The sequence below is a fragment of the Cebidichthys violaceus genome, unplaced genomic scaffold, assembly GCF_023349555.1.
Source record: "Cebidichthys violaceus isolate CVI_PGR_0920_01 unplaced genomic scaffold, fCebVio1.0.p SCAF_7, whole genome shotgun sequence".
NCBI lineage: Eukaryota > Metazoa > Chordata > Actinopteri > Perciformes > Stichaeidae > Cebidichthys > Cebidichthys violaceus.
The window spans coordinates 13,118,773-13,136,476 of record NW_027176927.1 but is presented as its reverse complement, the minus strand read 5'-3'; the positions used below and the strand labels follow the sequence as shown (position 1 = coordinate 13,136,476).

The window sequence follows — 17,704 nt, the reverse complement described above, 5'->3', positions numbered from 1 at the left end:
TCTCTAAAATGACTAATATTTCTTCATTACAGCCTAAGCCAGCTCTCTTCAACTTTGTTATTTTCAATAAAGGCCGGGGCTCAAACACATGATGTTCACACATGTTCCAAGGCGTGCCTCTCAGCATCAATGAGGCAAACATCTTGGACTGCTATTTATCACTTTATGTGTCCTGGGTTAAGTATATGTGGTACTCAGAGATTCAGCAGACAGCAGCACAGAAAGTCCTGTAAAAAAGTGTGTTCTCACACTAATCATGGGGCATTACAACAAAGTTGTTCTAACTATACATCAGGCAGCACCCTTTTTGCAAGCAAAATGCATTGCATTATTCTTAGTTAATTGTTGTGCATAACATACTATGATACCAAGAAAAGACCGAATTAAACGCAAGTAGTTGTAATTCTTCCACTGTAAATAAAAAAAGTGTTAGTGTTTATATATCATCAATGTCCCAAACTCCTACAACAAACGGATGTCAGCATTTGTGGATATATTCGTTGTCATCCAGAGTTGTTCTGTTTGGTGTGAACTTCAATTCAAGAAAATAAGAAGTGTCTAAATTATCGGTAGATAATTATGCTAATGATAAATAAGAAATGTGTATTTCCTGGTGTATTTTATGTTGGCTATTGTTATTATATAGCTATATTACGAATATGGCACGTGCGCAATAAAAAGTACATATTTTGCATTTAACCAATGTCTTTACCGCGATTCACATCACTAGTTTGTGACACTTTGAACCCTTTCGAAAGTCTTATTTTCTAGGTTCTTCCAGCCAACTCAACAACTCTTTGTGAGGTTCGTTCGTTTTGTGCATCTGTGTGGTTTGAGGTTATGTGGCAGACTAAAACTAGTTATCTCTTTAGCTCCATCAGCAGCAATATTTCAAGAAGAGTCTTGCGAAAACTGCTACCCTAGTGTGGTCTGTAGTCTGTAAATGTAGTGTAATGAGTCATTACACCGTGCAGCCAGGACATCCGCAAACGGTTCCTCAGACAACATAAAGCGTCGCTTCTCAACGGGCGGTGCGGTGACATTAAACAAGCAGCCGTTGTGTCTCTGATGGGATCCGTTCAGTTGGCGGAGGAACAACAGCAGCAGCGGATGGTACAGATTCGGTTTCCAGCCTCAAACCGAGATTTGTTACCGCATTCTGTTTTTAAGTGAAACAAAAGGTAAAGTCGCGTTTAACTCCGCGCCTACGGCTAAGTTAGCTTAGCTCAAGTGATGTAAGCACGGAGGCTAATAGAGATTTGTAACGTTAATGTTCACTCGGGCAACGTTGTGTTAGCTGCTAGCTAACTGTTAGCTTGTTAGACGGAAACGGATTTGTCATGGGTTAACGTTAACTAAGATGGGTAACGGTGCAGCGCAGTACAATTAAATGTAATGTTATGTCGAGGAAATCATAAAGAAGTTTACGATTTAAAGCAGCCTAGACCTAGGTAGCTATGATTGGTGCATTTAGCCTCTATCATAACATTTTAATAAATGTAATTTAGCAATTAACGTTAGTTACGTTTAGCTAGCTGATAGCTTGCCTTGGCAGTCATTTCCTTTTTATAAGTTAACGTCAGCTAGTTAAGAGGATTAGTACACAGCCAGGCTGCCTCACCAACAGCTTGTCGGCATCAGCTCTTAGCCTATATTTACTCGCCACACATAATGTACAACTTCCTGTAGCCTCTTAGGGATAGACATGTTTGTGTAACACATTATGTAACGTTACAGCATGTGCTCATGTTGTTATTTTTGTTGCTACCCAGAACACTCTCTCTATCTCTCTCGAGGTTGTTGAGGGGCAGATGAGTTTGATAGGTGAGCAGATCAGTCAATGGCTAACAGCTGTTGTGTCCAAGGCTAAGGACCTTCAGTTCATAATATACATTGTACAAGAAAGGAGCTTTTGCTCAAAGGACATCTCAACAGTCCCAGTCACCAGCCTCGGTCTGTTTTCTCAGATGACTGAATCTCAAGAATAGGTTGTCAGAGATTTGCTAATTGACTGAGAAGTAAACTTTACTCACCTACATCAAGATATTCCAAGAGTTCGGGTAGTGATACTTTTGTCAAGTAGTTCATGTACTGTAAAATGAAACAACCCTCTTGTCAATGTGTCTGTACTGTGATATAATGCATTTGTTTCCTCATCCCAATCAGGTGACATTGTCTCGTATGGAATGACAACCTCACACAGATATATTGAATCAAAACCAGCCGGTAAGTTGACACTCTGCAGTCAAAATGTACACTGTATGTCAGTCCAGCATGTGTTGATTTACTCCTCTGTTGCCATTGTCTTGTCTTGCAAATATACATCAGCTCGGTTTGCTGACATGGAGTGGCAGACACCAGCTGTGTCAGAGAAGTTTCAAAGCCGCTTTGGCCGTCGGCCGGGAACAGCGGACAGCGGGGACACCGGTCTTGGCACCTCAGCATCTGACAGCACAGAAGGTGATCACTTTGACTTGTTCTTCCCCTGCCTGCAGCGTGTGTTGTGTAACGTTGTTTTGGAGACTTGTGTCAGTGGAGGCCTAGTCTGTACTCTACACAGCCAGAGGTGGGTTGGTTCTGGTCAGCTGCATTCATGCACTTTTTCAGGATAGCTGTGCTGCAACATGGTTGTTTGTCATTAAACTTCTATACCTTTTTAAATTGATGTTAGCTTGAAAGTTGAGAATAGTCATTTAATATGTAGTGAGAAGCCATGCATGGCCCGCAGACTCAACCACAACCCCATATTTGTGCTGAAGCTGAAAAGACTCTCATCAAGTTTGTGTTGATGATCCTCTGTAGTTGCTCGGGAGATTTTCAGAGGTAGATTACAGTCCCCGCCATAAATGCTCCAAGGCTCGGCTGCAATACTCTGGAGTTATAGTTAATTAAGAGGATGGGTGTTGGGATGACAGGACTGGACAGCTAAATGGAAACTGGGCCTTGCCTGTGGTGTGAAATGTCACACCTAGTCAACAAGTTTTTTTTTGTTTTTTTTTAATATTGATTTTAAATGTGACTGTCCCTGTAGAGAACATTTTAAATCTCACTCGAGATAGGGCGTACCTGTGTATGTACTATAATACATATGTACAATGTGTGGAAAAAACAACACAGTATTGGAGAGGTTCCATGTAATAACTGGCCAGCTGGGGTGGATGGTCCCTTGTGCAACAGGAATCACAAACTGAAAAAACATCTTCAGTATATCAACACTGTAGGGTTTGGACTTCACAAAGCTAGTATTTATGCTGCCAGTTGGAAACTATTCATAACAACTGCTAACAGGTCAAAGGTTTCTTTATATCAAGTTACATCTGTGTGTGTGTTGGCGTCACTGAGGATGCAATGGAACATTTAACACGTACTGTCTTTTGCCAATTGTTAAACATTGTGGTGGACATTATAATGGTATGGTTAAAATCTCCTGGGTATCAGTCGTACCCAAAATCGCTCTGAAAACAGGAAGTAGATTTGTTCTTTGTTACAGAAAATAGGATTATAGTACTCTTAAATAATTAAAGGTCGGACTTGATACTTAAGAACTTCCTCTATAATCTTCCTTCATATACTCAAACAGAAATTAAGTTTTATTTTTCAAACTTAGTTACTAGCTGCAGGTCTTGCTCTATCTCTTTCTCACACACACATCAAAATTACTTTAAAATGATAACGTACAAATCTAAGTTTACTAGATTATGGGTCAATAAATGTGGTCAACACACGTCTCTCACTCGTGTCCTCTGGTTTCGTCGTCGTCTGTTCTCGCACTCGTAGCTCTGCTGGTGGCTGAAGTGTCTATCGCACTGGAGAGCATTTATGCTTTTGTTCGTTTCCAGTTTCTTTGTGAACTTTACAATAGTTGTGCAGAACAAACTAAGCATTGATAAGAGAAGGAACGTCCTCAGTTTTGTGTCCATCACCCTCCTCAAAGCCGCAAACCGTGACTTCAAATGTCAGCTCCATAGGGCCGATGGTGCCGCTGGACACGCTGCTCTCTAATTGCTGCAATAACAGCTTGCTTCTTCCTCATGTCGGCAGTAATAGAATTCTAAAAAACGAAACGTAGTAGAGTGGATGTAGCCTAAACCTGTAAAGGGAAGGTGTAGAGAACAGCTTGTAATGTTCATAGACTCATTCCTAGGAGGGTGGAAGCTCGCCTGATAGCAGACAGAATTGTCCACTCAAACTCAGTGGAGTGAGCAGATTCAAAGGTCTGCAGCCAAGCAAGGTTGAAGCATCATCCAAGCAAATTGTGGGCCAGATCCTTATTAAATTCTAAACATCCATCAATTGTTAGGTGTGCATTCTTTTTTTCCAATCCTGCACACGTTTATGTGATGTGTTTGTTGGATACATTACATTTATAGCCGTTTACCTAATTTGAGCTTTTTCTACCGAATGTAACTCCTCAGACCTCCCTTGTTTATTTACTGTTGATCTACTGGTGCTTGTACAGCTTTGTCCTGACACTTGAACTGACAGCCGTGCCAAGCAACATGACAATTAGCCCCACATTTAGCCACAATAATGACCTGTTGCAGATAACACCGTATATAGCATACTTGGGGTGTAAATGAAACAGTTTTAGAATGCCAGGTGTTGTTGTTGTTTTTTTGTATATATAAGAAGGCTCTTTGTTTGTTTTTGTTTTTGTTGCAGGGTATTTACAGCTGCAGGCTAATGGCAAGAATGTCTGTTCAGCAAATGTTCTTCTTACCGAACGGTTTAGACTTGTTTGAGCCGGTCCTGATGAATCAGTGGAGCCTGGAGGCTTTTTATTTTTTTTTTTAAATATGTGAAGTTTTACCTTTCGTGAAAACTCTATCTTGGTTTCATAATATTCTTACCTCTTTACTTATTATTTTCTTCTGTGATTGCGAAGAGCTTCTAGTTTATTGAAGTTGTGGTTTTGGACAGGAAAAAACGTACCCCACTCGGTTATTGACTTTGGATGTACACGTGTGTGTGTGTGTGTGTGTGTGTGTGTGTGTGTGTGTGTGTGTGTGTGTGTGTGTGTGTGTGTGTGTGTGTGTGTGTGTGTGTGTGTGTGTGTGTGTGTGTGTGTGTGTGTGTGTGTGTGTGTGTGTGATGTTATAGTGGGAGGAGGCAAGGTGCTTAAATAAGCGGCACCCACAGATCACTCTGTAACATGAGAGAGGGGCTATAAATACCCCTAACCTTTCCTGTGTACGCCTGTTTGTGTGTTTGCTCACAACTCGGTACAGGCTGCTTTGGCTGTTCCAGGACAATACAGTTTTTTGGCACGGTGGGCCCGCCTGCTGCAACGCCGTCAGTCTTTGGCTTTAGAGGTCGATTCGGTATCGCCCAGAAATGCACAGGACGGACTTTGGTATTGATTTCAAGCGTTCTTCAGCTGAGCTCACCTCAGTTCAGCTGTAGAAAACATGCCGCAGCCAAGAACACGTTTGTTGCGTCCGAGTGAATGCAAGGTTTCCAGCCTTCAACGGGTCTCTCAGGTTTGTAATGCTGTTCAAATCCGAGTTGTGTAACCTTTGATGGTGTTGGGACTTGTGAAGATGTTAGCTGTGTTTCTAAAGTTGATCTCTAAGGTTTCTAAATGAAGACAGTTAACGTTTTTGTGCATGCTTAATGGAGGAGATTGGGTGCATACTCTGAAGTGTAAGGGAGCTTCTCTTTGTATGTTGTTGAGGGAATAATTACTGGAGTTTATGCTACTTTAAAAGTTCTGTTGTAAGAGTAGACATTGTATTATAATTGTTTTACATGTACAGTCGAGTATTGGCAACTAAGACAAGCTTTTCAATGCTATATAGCAACATATGTTTAAGTTAATCATGTAATACAGAGCATTAGTTTAAGTCTATTATAAGCCTATTCCCTGGGTTGAGTCAGTCGGAGCCAGTTCATTCTTTTAGTGGTGACACCTCATCATCAAAGTAGGCCACCCATAAACCCGGCTGCATCTACTTTACATCACTGACTGGAAATAGAGGAAATAGCCCGCAGTAGTGTTCTAGATATTCTGCACTGATTTAATTTAACAAGGTCTGTCTGTGTATTGAAAAGTGAGGGATTAGCTCTTAATGTGATTTCCAATGACGCCTTCTTCTTTTAAGATTTCTGCAGTTCCAGCAGCAGCCCCCCTTTCCAGCCCATCCGCAGTCAGATCCCCATACCCACTGCACATGTCATGCCATCCACGGCCGGAGCCCCGGCCTCTAAGCCTCAGTACTCGGTCCAGGAGGACTCCCTGTCCTCCGAGGGTCACCGGTCTTCCTCTGGCTCCAGAACCTCCACTTCCAAGTCTTCCTCTCTCTCCAAATCAGTATCTTCGCCCAACCTGGACGCTCAGGACTGCGTGGGAGGCGATCACGTGGGGCCAAAGCCAGACTGCCTGAGCCGGTACCGCAGCCTCGTCAATGGACTGGACCACTCGCTGTTCCCCTCGGATCACACGCGCATGGACGAGTGCCAGAGGTTTGACACTCCTGCTGTGGAGCCTACGCTAAATCAGTCGGCCCTGTTGGGGGGGCTATGCCCCGATGTCAGACTCCGATTACAGACGACCGGGATTAGAGACGCCCCAGACTGTGTGTCTGAGGCCTACAGAGGAGGCATGGAGCACAGCTATAAGGTTCTGCCCGAAGCCAGGCCGGCAGAGGCCTCTAACCAGAGGGGCGGTCAGCCCGGTGCGGCCGGATCGGCCGGAGTTTACGCGAACCCTCTCAGCCTGCAGACACAGGCTCTGCTGAGGGAGCACGCCGGCTCCAAAGGTTATGAGCCACTGCGGCAGGACAGATGTGGTGACCTGTCCAGCTGGCAGCAACAACAGCAACATAAGCAGCAACTGGAGAGTTTACGCATGCAAGTGGAACAAATGCAGGTAAGCATTTATCCTCCAAAGAAAATAGTGTATACTACACCAGGGGTAATGTAGAGGGGTTTTATTTTTAGTTGTTTCATAACTTTCACTGCTCTCTTTTGATCATGGTATGGAGGGTAGACATTAGTGTCACTTTTTACTGCTGCTGGGGGGCAAAACAAACCGTGATAATGTAAAGGCCACTGGAGTAGACATGCGGGGGAGTCAATTGTTTGTGGACATTGAAATCAGGCCATAAATATAGTTTCTAACACACATATGTATATATTATTGGAAAAATAACGTTCCATTAAATAATGTTCGAAGCCATACAGGCAGCTTGTCTTATTTTATGGCAGGATTTGTCCAGTCAATAAGCAAAAGTAAAACTACAGTAACAAAGGATTTTCTGGTGTGTTGTCAGGTTTATTCTATTACGTGTTTAATTCAGGAAATCCTTTGCTTAATCAACACTACACAGCTTGTCACAGCTTCTCTTTGCAGCTTGTAAAAAGCTCTCGTAATGGTAACATTTGTTTGCACAACAGCTCTTCAACAGCAGTGTTGCCCCATGACCTGCTGACTGAGTGCCACTCTGGAGTGACTTCCTCGTTCTGTGTGCTGACATATTCACTTTAACGCAATTTTAAAAACTTTTTACATATTTGAAATACTGAGACTGGGCAGAGTATTCAAACGCAAAATCCGATTGGACCCATAGAGGTTTTATTGGAATAAAGAAATTGTGGAACTTCTTGCAAGTTTAAGTCATGATTATCTTTCCACCAGAGCAGAGCTTTACATATTCCTAGAGTTGTGTGTCAACACCTGTATTACATGCACTATACACTATCTAGACTGTGCTGAGATAAGGTGTCAACAGCACACAGTACATTTGTAAATCTTTGTGTCTCATCACCGCTCCCTGTTTTCTCCACACGATGCAGCGCTAACAGTCACACGCTGTTTGTCTTTTTGTTCCAGCTCATGAGTTCTGGAGTGGGCCAGTACCCGTCGCTGTACTCGACGCCCGCTCACTCAGAGTCTGGCAAGTGGGACGCTCTGGTCAAAGCCAGTGAGAGTCTGCTGAAGGAGAAGGAGCTCATCATTGAGAGGCAAGTGTTTTTAGATGATTTCATGTGGGGACATTCTGGGGCTATTGATGATAATGACATTTTTGATACACTTTTTTGATTTGATACCCTAAAGCAGGGGCTATACAGTGCTTTTACACATTGTTTTTCTGCAATATTGATGACTTTATTGTTTTTCTTGCATTGGTGATGGTTGGACCTGGTCGTGATGTAGACAAAAGCAGCACATGACCCAGTTGGAGCAGCGCCTGAGGGAAAGCGAGCTGCAGGTCCATGGAGCCCTGCTGAGTCGAGGAGCTTCTTATGGGGATATGTGTATGCTGAGGCTACAGGTTAGTGACGGCATGCTCTAGCTCCCACAAACTAACGCTGAGAACCCCCCTGTGTCATACCGCCATCTTCCTGACAAACTATTTAACCCTCAAGAACCTCAGAAACCTAACTGTTGCACTGTGGCTTCACAGGAGGCCCAGAGGGAGAACGTCTTCCTGAGGGCACAGTTTACTGAGCGCACCGACTGTGTTGCCCTGGAGAAAGCGGAGGCGGAGCGCAGACTCGGGTCGGTTGAGGCCGAGACACGCCGGCTAACCGACAGCCTGAAGGAGACCTGTGAGAGACATGCGGAGGAGATGAGGAAACAGGAAGAGAGGGTTTGTGTGCTTGCCTAACAGATCTTCTCAACATGCAGTGTTGCAAGCGAGCGAAACACAAAGTAACATGAAGTGAATAAATGTCACGGAGGTGTTGAAATGGCAACATCTGTGCCTCTCTATTTTAGAAAACTGCATTTAGTCTCCGTACTTTGTTAATGTTAGTAATGAAGAGAAGCCTAATATCCTGCCACAAAAGTATCAAACAGCTGACATTTTAGGACATCATAACAAAACACTTCACTCCCCACATGATCTGAGATGCTGTTGATAAAATCACTGTTAAGCGCCAAACATAAATAGATGAATAGACGTTGCGTATAACTGGACGCATAACGAGTTCACATACTCATTTTCTTAGAGAAAGAAGAAAGTGGCTTCCCTGAGGCCAACATGTGACTTGTTTGTAGGAACAGTTTGTCACATGTTCTCCCCTTGAGTTATGAATGGGTTCAACATCTATTACTTGTTGTTACAGCGTCCCGCTTACCACTTTTGCCTCTTTGTGCAGATCCGCAGTCGAGACAAGCACATCAACAACCTGAAGAAGAAGTGTCAAAAGGAGACGGAGCTGAAGAGAGAGAACCAGAAGCGTATTGAGACTCTTGAGCGCTACCTGGCTGACCTGCCCACCTTGGAGGATTACCAGAGTCAGAACAAGCAGGTCAGGACTTTTCTGCTTAAGTTTCATCCATTCTTACTGGGCCGACGTGTGCAAATCATTAAACCTGGACATGTGTTTGATTTTTTGTGTGTCAGCTTGTGGAGGCTGAACAGCAGGCAGCTCAGCTACAAGAGAGGGTACGAGAGTTGGAGGTCTGTCTAGAGACGACACGCTCACAACTACGAGAAAAAGACACACAGCTGGACGATCAGAAACGCAGGGAGAGGGACCTGCTGACCACCATTACTGAGTATGTGTGCACGCACACACACGCACACACAGTCCGACAGCAATGCACCGTCCTCTCAGTGGGCATGTGAATTCAAGCAGTAATAACAGTGCGTAACGTGTTTTTATTTTGGTTTTCATCAGTATGCAGCAGCGGGTACAGCAGGGCCTGGAGGATGGAGCCAGACTGCCTTCCCTGGATATGGAGAAGCTCAGAGGAGAGAACAACGCGTTGAGAGAGGAGCAGCAGAGACTCAAAAAGGTCCGTCACTAGAGGCCGTTCACAAATCCATTGTTCTCAATGTAGACGTGCGTTAGGCCCAAAAGCGAGAGCGATGTCGTCTGAGATGTCTGCGTCCTGAGATGAAAATAGTTCCACTTTTGGAATCTGCACATCATGTCATGTGACAAGGAACAACAATCACAACTAGCAGATATCTTTCTTCCGTAAACATTGGTCAATGGTAAATATATGTAGGGGAAGTTAATCATTTTAGTACAGAGCTACCCAGAGCTTTACCATCTGTCCCACACACTATTCTACTTGCTTCACCCTTTCTGAAAAGTGTCCTTTTCATTTGTCAATAATGTCATTATGTTCCTTCTTGCATCACCTGTACAGACCTGTATAGCAGCCCCAAAATACCACAAGTACAACGAGTGAATTAGTTTTTAATTCTTCTAATTGTTCTCTTTGCAGGTCATTGAGAAGCAGCACAGAATGATGGAACAGCTTGGCTCCCAGATCCAGGTGTTTATCTCTTCACAATGAGTCTAAAGGACTTGGGTGGTTCCTGTTCAGTTTCTAGTCTCCATAAGCGATCTCTTAACATTTGTGACGTCTTTAATTGTCTGTGTCTGCAGGCTTTGGAGGAGCAGATATCCCAGGAGGAGAGCAGCTCTCAGGCTCTCAGAGAAGACGTGTTGGCCAAAGAGCAGAATGTGTTGGAGCTCCACACAGCCATGAAGGAGGTGAGACAACAGACTAAAACTAAAGCTCCCGTGTGTTAGTATGGTAGGCAGAGAGCCGGTGAGTCCTTAATGACACTGTCCCTGGATAACGTTGTTGCTGATTGCTGTGTTTCAGCTGTCTGCCCAGAACCAGGAACTGATGGAGCAGAATCTGACCCTGCAGGAGAAAATGGGCGATCCAGAGCAGAGGGGCACCGACCAGGCGTCCTCTGCCCTGCTGCCCGCCGGGACTCGTCTCACCCAGAGGCTTCACGTAGAGATCGCGTCCTGCCTCAGTGACCTGCGCTCCCTGTGCAGCATTCTGACCCAGAGGGCTCAGGGACAAGATCCCAACCTGTCCCTGCTGCTCGGTCTCACATGTAAGCACTGCTTAAGTTGAGCTTTTTCAATGTGATGATTTGTTTTAGTGTGAGAGTCATGTTTTTTGTTTTTTTTCCAGCGCCTCCACCAGTGGCAGGGCAGGATGAGGACTGGATGAGTCCAGAGGTGCTGCAGAAGAAGCTGGTCGAAGCTCAACAACTCCGTCGGGATGTCGAGGAGCTACGCAACGTAATACTGGACCGGTACGCGCAGGACATGGGAGAAAACTGCATTACCCAGTAGCCTTGCCAGCCAGGTGATGTAGGAAAACTTGCATCTGCCCGCTGCACCTCTGAAGCGTCTAAAACCGGCTCGTCTTTGATGACTGGTTTCCTGAATGTCAGAAAGAGGACTCCATTTTAATTTTCTTAAAATGAGGACAGAGGAAAGCCCAAATGGTTTAGCTTCTACTTCTCTCGACTGACTGTACGTTGATTTTCAAGCCTGCCTGTAGCTCAGCACCCCACCTCCCCCGGTGAGTTCATCTATTTCAGTCCAAGGGCTAACGGAAAATAACTTACCTCTAATACTTGATCCTTAAGCGTTGTGCGTGTGTGTTTTTTTTTTAGTTTTTTTTTTTACCAATGTTGACATGAATACTGTCAGTAACCAAACAGTCTTATACGTTTGTTCCACTCTCGTGGATAACCATTTGTGTAGAAGTCCCGACAAAATATAATTTATTTAAATCTGAATTTCCCTCTCGGGGGAGATTATTCAAGAAGTGGTTGACAATCAACTGAAACTTTTTTTTTTTTTTTTTTTTTTAAACCTGTGCTTTTAACTGAATTCACACCTAAATGTTACTAACGTACCATTATTTAAAATGGTGAAGACTGTAACATAAGACTCTGCTGTGCGGTATAAGACTTGATACTGAAGGGTTTAATACCAAATCAGCTTCTCACACCAACGGGCCTGCAACAGTTTGATTACCAAAGAAACTCTGGTCGACGCAGCAAGTCTGAGTGTTTGTGAATGCTTCTGTCTGCTGCGGGCCGCGTTCTGAATGAACACCAATATGTGCCTTTTCTGTCACGTTTGCAACCACGATGCTAGTTCATGTCAGACGAACCCCAAAGGGCTGCAGCTGACTCTTCCAATACGACCTTTCTCTCAGCGTGTTAACCAGCGGGATAGTCCATACATTCCCTGACTCTGAATGTAGCAGATACACTTTGGGCCCCGTCACAGAGTTGGTGGAGGCCCCTACACTGTTTTTGTTCCTGGTAGATAAACAAAGTTAAAACTTGTAGAATCTGCTCCATGTAGATGAATATTTAACGTTACGGTTTACTGTACATTTCAGGTTAATAATGGCTGACTCGCATTTGACAGAGTGGTTAAAGTGTTTGATAAATGTGTGACTGACAAACAGTATTAATCTTCAGTATTTATTTTCTATTGTTCGCATTGACAACTCTGTGAAAGCCTCCTAATGTGTTGCTGTAATGATGTGCTAAAAATGTTTGAGCTAACTTGTGTTAAGGTCCCATGAAGTGGCTTTTAGATTGTAAGTTTCATATTCGACTCGATGTTGGGCCTGATGAGTGTAAAGATTGGCATCAGTCATTGAGGGAGGAACGTGTTTTAATCCAATGTGATGGTGGTGGGAGGGGCTGGCTGGATCAGCCCTGAATCGCATTGTACTGGATGGAGTTTTATGTTCGTCCTCGAGTGCAGGATAAGCCATTTTAAATTAAAAAAAACTTGACACTTTACAGGTAGAGAAAGGGATTTTAATACGACTATATGCAACAATGACTTTTTTGGCACAAATTATACAGCGCCACACACCCAGGGACAGACGAGCCATTTTTCATTTCATGGGACTTTTTTTTTTTTAAAAAAACGTGAGTAGCACAAGATTTATCTTTGGAAAGTCGGGCTCCGCATGCCTTAACATCTCAAATGTTTTGCAAAAGGGAAAAATATGTTTATATTTTCATACTTTTGTCCTTGTTTGTATTTGCATATTTTAGAAATAAAGATTTTCAACATTTTAGTTTTGTTTTGAATTGAATTTAGATATTTAAATACAGTATTTTCATTCCTCCTGTGCAGAAAGCAGACTACCAGCTTTCTACAACGATATGCCGGATCAGTATCGTATCACTATATAAGGTATCTTATTAGAGACCCAGTGAAACGGAAATTAGAGCGTCTAGCATCTGTACTGGTAGTGTTTCCCAGTGGAACAGAATGTTTGAGCGGTGTAAAGTTTCAAGAGGGATTTAAATCAAACCCTTTGCATTTGATTGGTCTTAAAATGTATCTTGATACGGAGTTACAGAGGACTGTAGTTACACACACTCACTCACTCACTCACTCACTCACTCACTCACTTTACTAAACGCTGCCCCTTCACTAAAAGTTGCCGATTGGTGGATGGATGGATATCACGATATTATTGGTTGTTACTAGTTTACTTATTTTGTTTTCCAGGAGGAGAAGATACGATTTTAATTTCAAAATACATTTTGTAATGTTTTGCAAATATAATGTTAACAAGGTGCACAATATGACCGGGGATGTGATCTAAAAGGGCTAAAAATGCATTTTTCATTTCAGCCCAACTATAAACGGATCGGCTATCGGCCATGACGTGATCGGTCGATCCACATTAAATACGGTTTCTTTCTGTCAGTGTTATTAAATGTTGTTTCCACTGGTTTAGTCACGATGGACCACCAACTCAGTTTTTAGAGGCACAGCAATCCATATACTCGTGTTATGTAACCTGAAAACAGTCCTAGTCGGGTCAGTTTCGTGGTATTTTGCATGCTGGCTCACTCACGACTTCTTGGGACACTTGAATAGTTCCGAGCCATTGTTGAATTAATGTGATTAGTAACTGTGCTTTTCTACTATGATGAGTCAAAATGTCTGCTGTGAAGAAAACTGATACCAAACCTTTTTAAAGGTTCATTTTATTGACTTCAGTCAGTGAACGAGAGGGTTTTGCTTCTTGCGCAGCAGCAGAGTAGCATTAGTCGTGAGTCCGCACGATTGGAGTGTCTGGCGGTCGTCATCGAAGCAGCACTGTGGGAACGCACTGATGATGTCATAACCAGGGAGTCCACTTCCTCTGTGATACAAGAAAACACAAGCAACCAGTGTTACATGTTGTAAAGACGGAAGCTAACTTGGTCAGTTTTTCTCACCTGTGTTCGTCCAGATGCTGTCGCAGGTGACCCACTGTGTCTGAGAAGCACATTTTCAGGATGTAAGCATGATTCCCGTCTTCTGATTTCACCTTGAGCGTGATGACATCACGGGCAGATGAAGGCCGGTCGGGGCTGGATGTCTGCAGTCTAGTGACGGTAAACAACCAATGTGATATTCATTACATGGAGTCTTAACTCAGCTGCGGTGTAAGGCATACAGTTACAAACATACTTGGTATTTGAATGGCTCAGAGCCCCATCACAAGTGATGTGCATGACATGCCCTATATTTCAGACCAGTGCATACAGTAATCTCCACAGTCTTGACAATCAGCTGCTGTGGCTAAATCAGTATTTTAATCAGCCTTTACATCATGTAGTGTGTTCTTGGCTCTAGTAATTCCGTTAACCCCATAATCCCTGTTTTTACTTGGAACTTCTACATAGTTGCAGGAATAGAAAATGATTTGAACACAGATTGACACCATCATACAATGTCTTGTATCTTACACCGAATGACTTATTAAACCAAATATGCTTTACATTACGAAATGGAAATATTCTAAAACTAAGACAACGATTTGAATACCTCTCTCGTATCACTTGCTGTGCCGGTGTGTCTACGAGGATCACCGAGTTGCTGCTCTGTGCATCAGACGAACCCTAGTGAAAGTAAGATAATGAGCATACTGAGGTGAGTGGAGGTTCAGCACTAGCACAGACAGGCTTTTTCTTTCTGCTGAGAACACAAGACCTCTAGGTACTAACACTTTTGGTAAGTAGGCATCCTTGGAATGAGGTGGATCCTCCCTGCTTGCCGCTCACCTGCAGGACAGCCCTCAGTGAGTCCCTGACGTCAATCACACAACCAGCCTTCACTACCACTTTTGGTAACCTGTTCAGGAACTGATCCGTGCTCAACTTCTTGCCTGTGGCCGGAAGAAAACATGAGAATAAGCCTGAGGAAGCTCCACCTCGGGTCCAACTTTTGATTGTAACGGTGTGATGTGTGCGGGACAGACCAGGTAATTGAGAGCTGACGGCATTCGATGATTCATCTTTCTCCCCACGAATAGCTCGTCCTTTGCCGGGAAACTTATTCCAAGGAAGCCTGGAGATAAAGTCCTGATCTCGCCGGTCACAAACCTGCACAAAAACATCCTTACAAGTAGCAAAGTCACACGTACACACACATCTGCTTACAGTCAAATAGAAACAAACCTCAAAGGGCACACCATCTGGAAATCTTTCTTGAAGCTCAGACGGAAAATACCCGTCCATCAGATCTTGCATGCACCGCTGCCAAGACCAAAGAAAGAGGATTTGAACCATAAAAGAATCCGGGTTAAAATATTAAATGATTTCCTGTGCTTACCTGGGTGCTGTGCTCCTGATAGGAGCGGAAAGGACCTTCAAACATGACGATGCCGTTGCGGTAGAGACCCAGTTGAATAGGATCCTTTTTTGCCAAATGTGCCCCTGTGGCTGTCGATTGTACAAAACACTCTCCTTCCCCTGCCAGGATGTTCAGCTCCCTGATCCTCTGCAGCACGAGGTCAAAGTTCATGTAGAAGCTCCTGACCACAGAGGCGTCTTGCAAAGGAAAGACACCCAACAAGTTATGTAGAAAGTACGGTGACGTTATAGCTCTGTGCAAGGTAAATGTTCAGCCTGTAAAGATGAGTGCAGATTGAGACTATACCTGGCTGCTCACTTTCAGCCGAGTCACTGCTCTCACCATCTCCCACCCAAATCAGACCGTAGTCCTTCAGAAAGCTCTGCAAGACAGGGATCAGCAGCATTCAGTATGATGTCGTCGCAATATTGATATTAATAATAAAAGGTTTTATTAAGTCAACTTACATCCATTTCACACACTTGATCCTGCAGTTGTTGGCACCTTCTCTCAAGGTTGTTTCTGCCACTCAGATCAAGGGTACTCTCTAAATGCACACACAGCCACGATGTGGACACAATCAAACACTTTTATTATTATTATTTTATTATTAGTAAATCTAATTGAAGTCTGTAGATGTTACCTGATTCTTTGGGAAACCTCAGCTTTGCCTCCAACACTGAAATCCTCTTATCCTTTTGGAAGAAATTTAAAGTGACATGTTTGAAAGATGTCTGTTTTTACAGTTTAATGCTCATCTGGCAGATGTGTGTGTTTTCACCTTGCGCTCAATCTCCTTTGCTTGGCTCCTCACGCTTTGCTCCAGCAGGCTGACCCGCTGCATCATGGCAGACATTAGCTCAAAGTCGCTCGGTGGAGCACCTAAATATGAGAGTCTTAAAGTACGTAAAAGCATCCTTTGCACTCTTCAAATGTATATCTTTTGATATGGTAAGCTACAAGTTTGTTTGCTTAATAAATAAAAGAAGATGCACTTTGCTTTGGAATAAAAAACATTGTATTAACTTATACCGTTCTTTGATGGGGCTTTTAACTTTGAAGTGGCGGCATCATTGGCTGCAGTGTGACGGGTCAGGGGAGGAGTTAGATCAGAGGATTCATCATCATCCTCAGCCAACGCAGCCTGAAATTCTGAGGGAAAAAACACACAAATATGTGAGAGTCAAAGATCTGTAATGTAATGTGATAATGTCAATAGTGGCATGTAACTGAGTACATTTAAGTACAAATGTGTGGTACTTGCACAGGACATTACTTGAGTATTATCTTTTCATGACATTTTATACTTCACTACATTTTAGAGGGACATATTCTACTTTTTAGTCCACTATAACTATTTGACTTTACGTACAAACATACTATATGAAGAACTTATCAAATATGATGCTTTGATATAAATTAAACTATCCAACAGCTGAAACAATTATTTTCTATAACTCAGTTAGTCAATTGACAGAAATTTAATCAAGTAATTTTTCATCAAATGTACCAAAATATTTATGGTTCCAGCTTGTCAAATGTGAGGCTTTGATTATTATTATTATTATTATAATTATTATTATTATTTGTGTGAAGCAATGTGAAGGTATCACTGTGGGCTCTGGGTAAATGTGTTTTCTAATTATTTTCCAATGTTTTAAAAAATAAACAATAATCATCTGATTAATGCAAAGATTAAGTTGCAAGCTTTAACATAACACTGTTAAAAAAAATAGCTCCAACTACACCAGTAAAATGCTGCTAATGCAGGAATAATTACAATCTGATTATATAATATATAATATTAGAATAATCACTTACCTTGATACCTTGTGATAATTTTTTTCTGATTGTACATCATTTTACTATGTATTTTTATAGTGTGTGCTTTAACTTGAGTATACAATCAGTATACTCCCTCCACCACCATGAGACGTGCTGATTTAGTGACCTGTCAGTGTCATCTTTAGTATAATACTGGAGTAGAAACCTACCTTTTAACATGTTCCTCCTGATGGGCACTTTTTGTCTGCCCCTGCAGGTCAAACACAGGTGAATGTAGCTTTATGTGCTTCCTGCATGACTTCCTCACAGTGGAACACTAACGTTAAGTAACACTTTGATGTGTTCCTAGTAAGTAACCTACCATTGCTCGTTCAGAGGGCCCTGCAGCGGAGTGCGCCTCGTTTTCTTCAGCATCGACAAAGGCGAGCTCATTTTACCTGAGACAGGATAGGCCGATCAAGTTTTGGGATATTTAGGCTTCGGAGTTTTCTTATCTGGATCGACTAAAGGCCTCTTCACAGGATGAAGTGTTTTGTTTGGA

The 17,704-nt window shown here is 42.9% G+C and overlaps 2 protein-coding genes across 6 annotated transcripts; one reads left to right on the top strand and one right to left on the bottom strand.

Annotated features, from left to right (window-relative positions):
- The first annotated feature begins 1,043 nt into the window (after positions 1-1,043).
- Positions 1,044-12,820, top strand: cep85 (centrosomal protein 85). 2 transcript variants are annotated; one of them, XM_068735657.1, is made up of 14 exons: positions 1,044-1,181; positions 2,167-2,226; positions 2,329-2,460; positions 6,102-6,868; positions 7,832-7,962; positions 8,156-8,273; positions 8,406-8,591; positions 9,103-9,255; positions 9,351-9,505; positions 9,628-9,745; positions 10,184-10,234; positions 10,348-10,455; positions 10,571-10,814; positions 10,895-12,820. In XM_068735657.1, the coding sequence occupies exons 2-14, from the start codon at positions 2,187-2,189 to the stop codon at positions 11,056-11,058; spliced, it is 2,367 nt and encodes a 788-aa protein (XP_068591758.1). In that variant the 5' UTR covers positions 1,044-1,181; positions 2,167-2,186; the 3' UTR covers positions 11,059-12,820. The 2 variants fall into 2 exon arrangements, with proteins under 2 accessions (XP_068591758.1, XP_068591759.1); XM_068735658.1 differs by lacking the exons at positions 1,044-1,181; positions 2,167-2,226; positions 2,329-2,460 and adding an exon at positions 3,921-5,480.
- An 820-nt stretch (positions 12,821-13,640) lies between these two features.
- Positions 13,641-17,682, bottom strand: ubxn11 (UBX domain protein 11). 4 transcript variants are annotated; one of them, XM_068735911.1, is made up of 14 exons: positions 17,525-17,682; positions 17,373-17,413; positions 16,411-16,530; positions 16,160-16,260; positions 16,022-16,073; positions 15,846-15,925; positions 15,685-15,760; positions 15,358-15,575; positions 15,204-15,281; positions 15,005-15,128; positions 14,751-14,911; positions 14,572-14,645; positions 13,980-14,129; positions 13,641-13,903 (listed from the first exon to the last, which is right to left on the bottom strand). In XM_068735911.1, exons 1-14 carry the CDS (start codon positions 17,593-17,595, stop codon positions 13,759-13,761), a joined length of 1,491 nt encoding a protein of 496 aa, XP_068592012.1. In that variant the 5' UTR covers positions 17,596-17,682; the 3' UTR covers positions 13,641-13,758. The 4 variants fall into 4 exon arrangements, with proteins under 4 accessions (XP_068592012.1, XP_068592013.1, XP_068592010.1 ...); XM_068735912.1 differs by having other exon boundaries at positions 14,808-14,911; XM_068735909.1 differs by having other exon boundaries at positions 15,005-15,281.
- Positions 17,683-17,704: the final 22 nt, after the last annotated feature.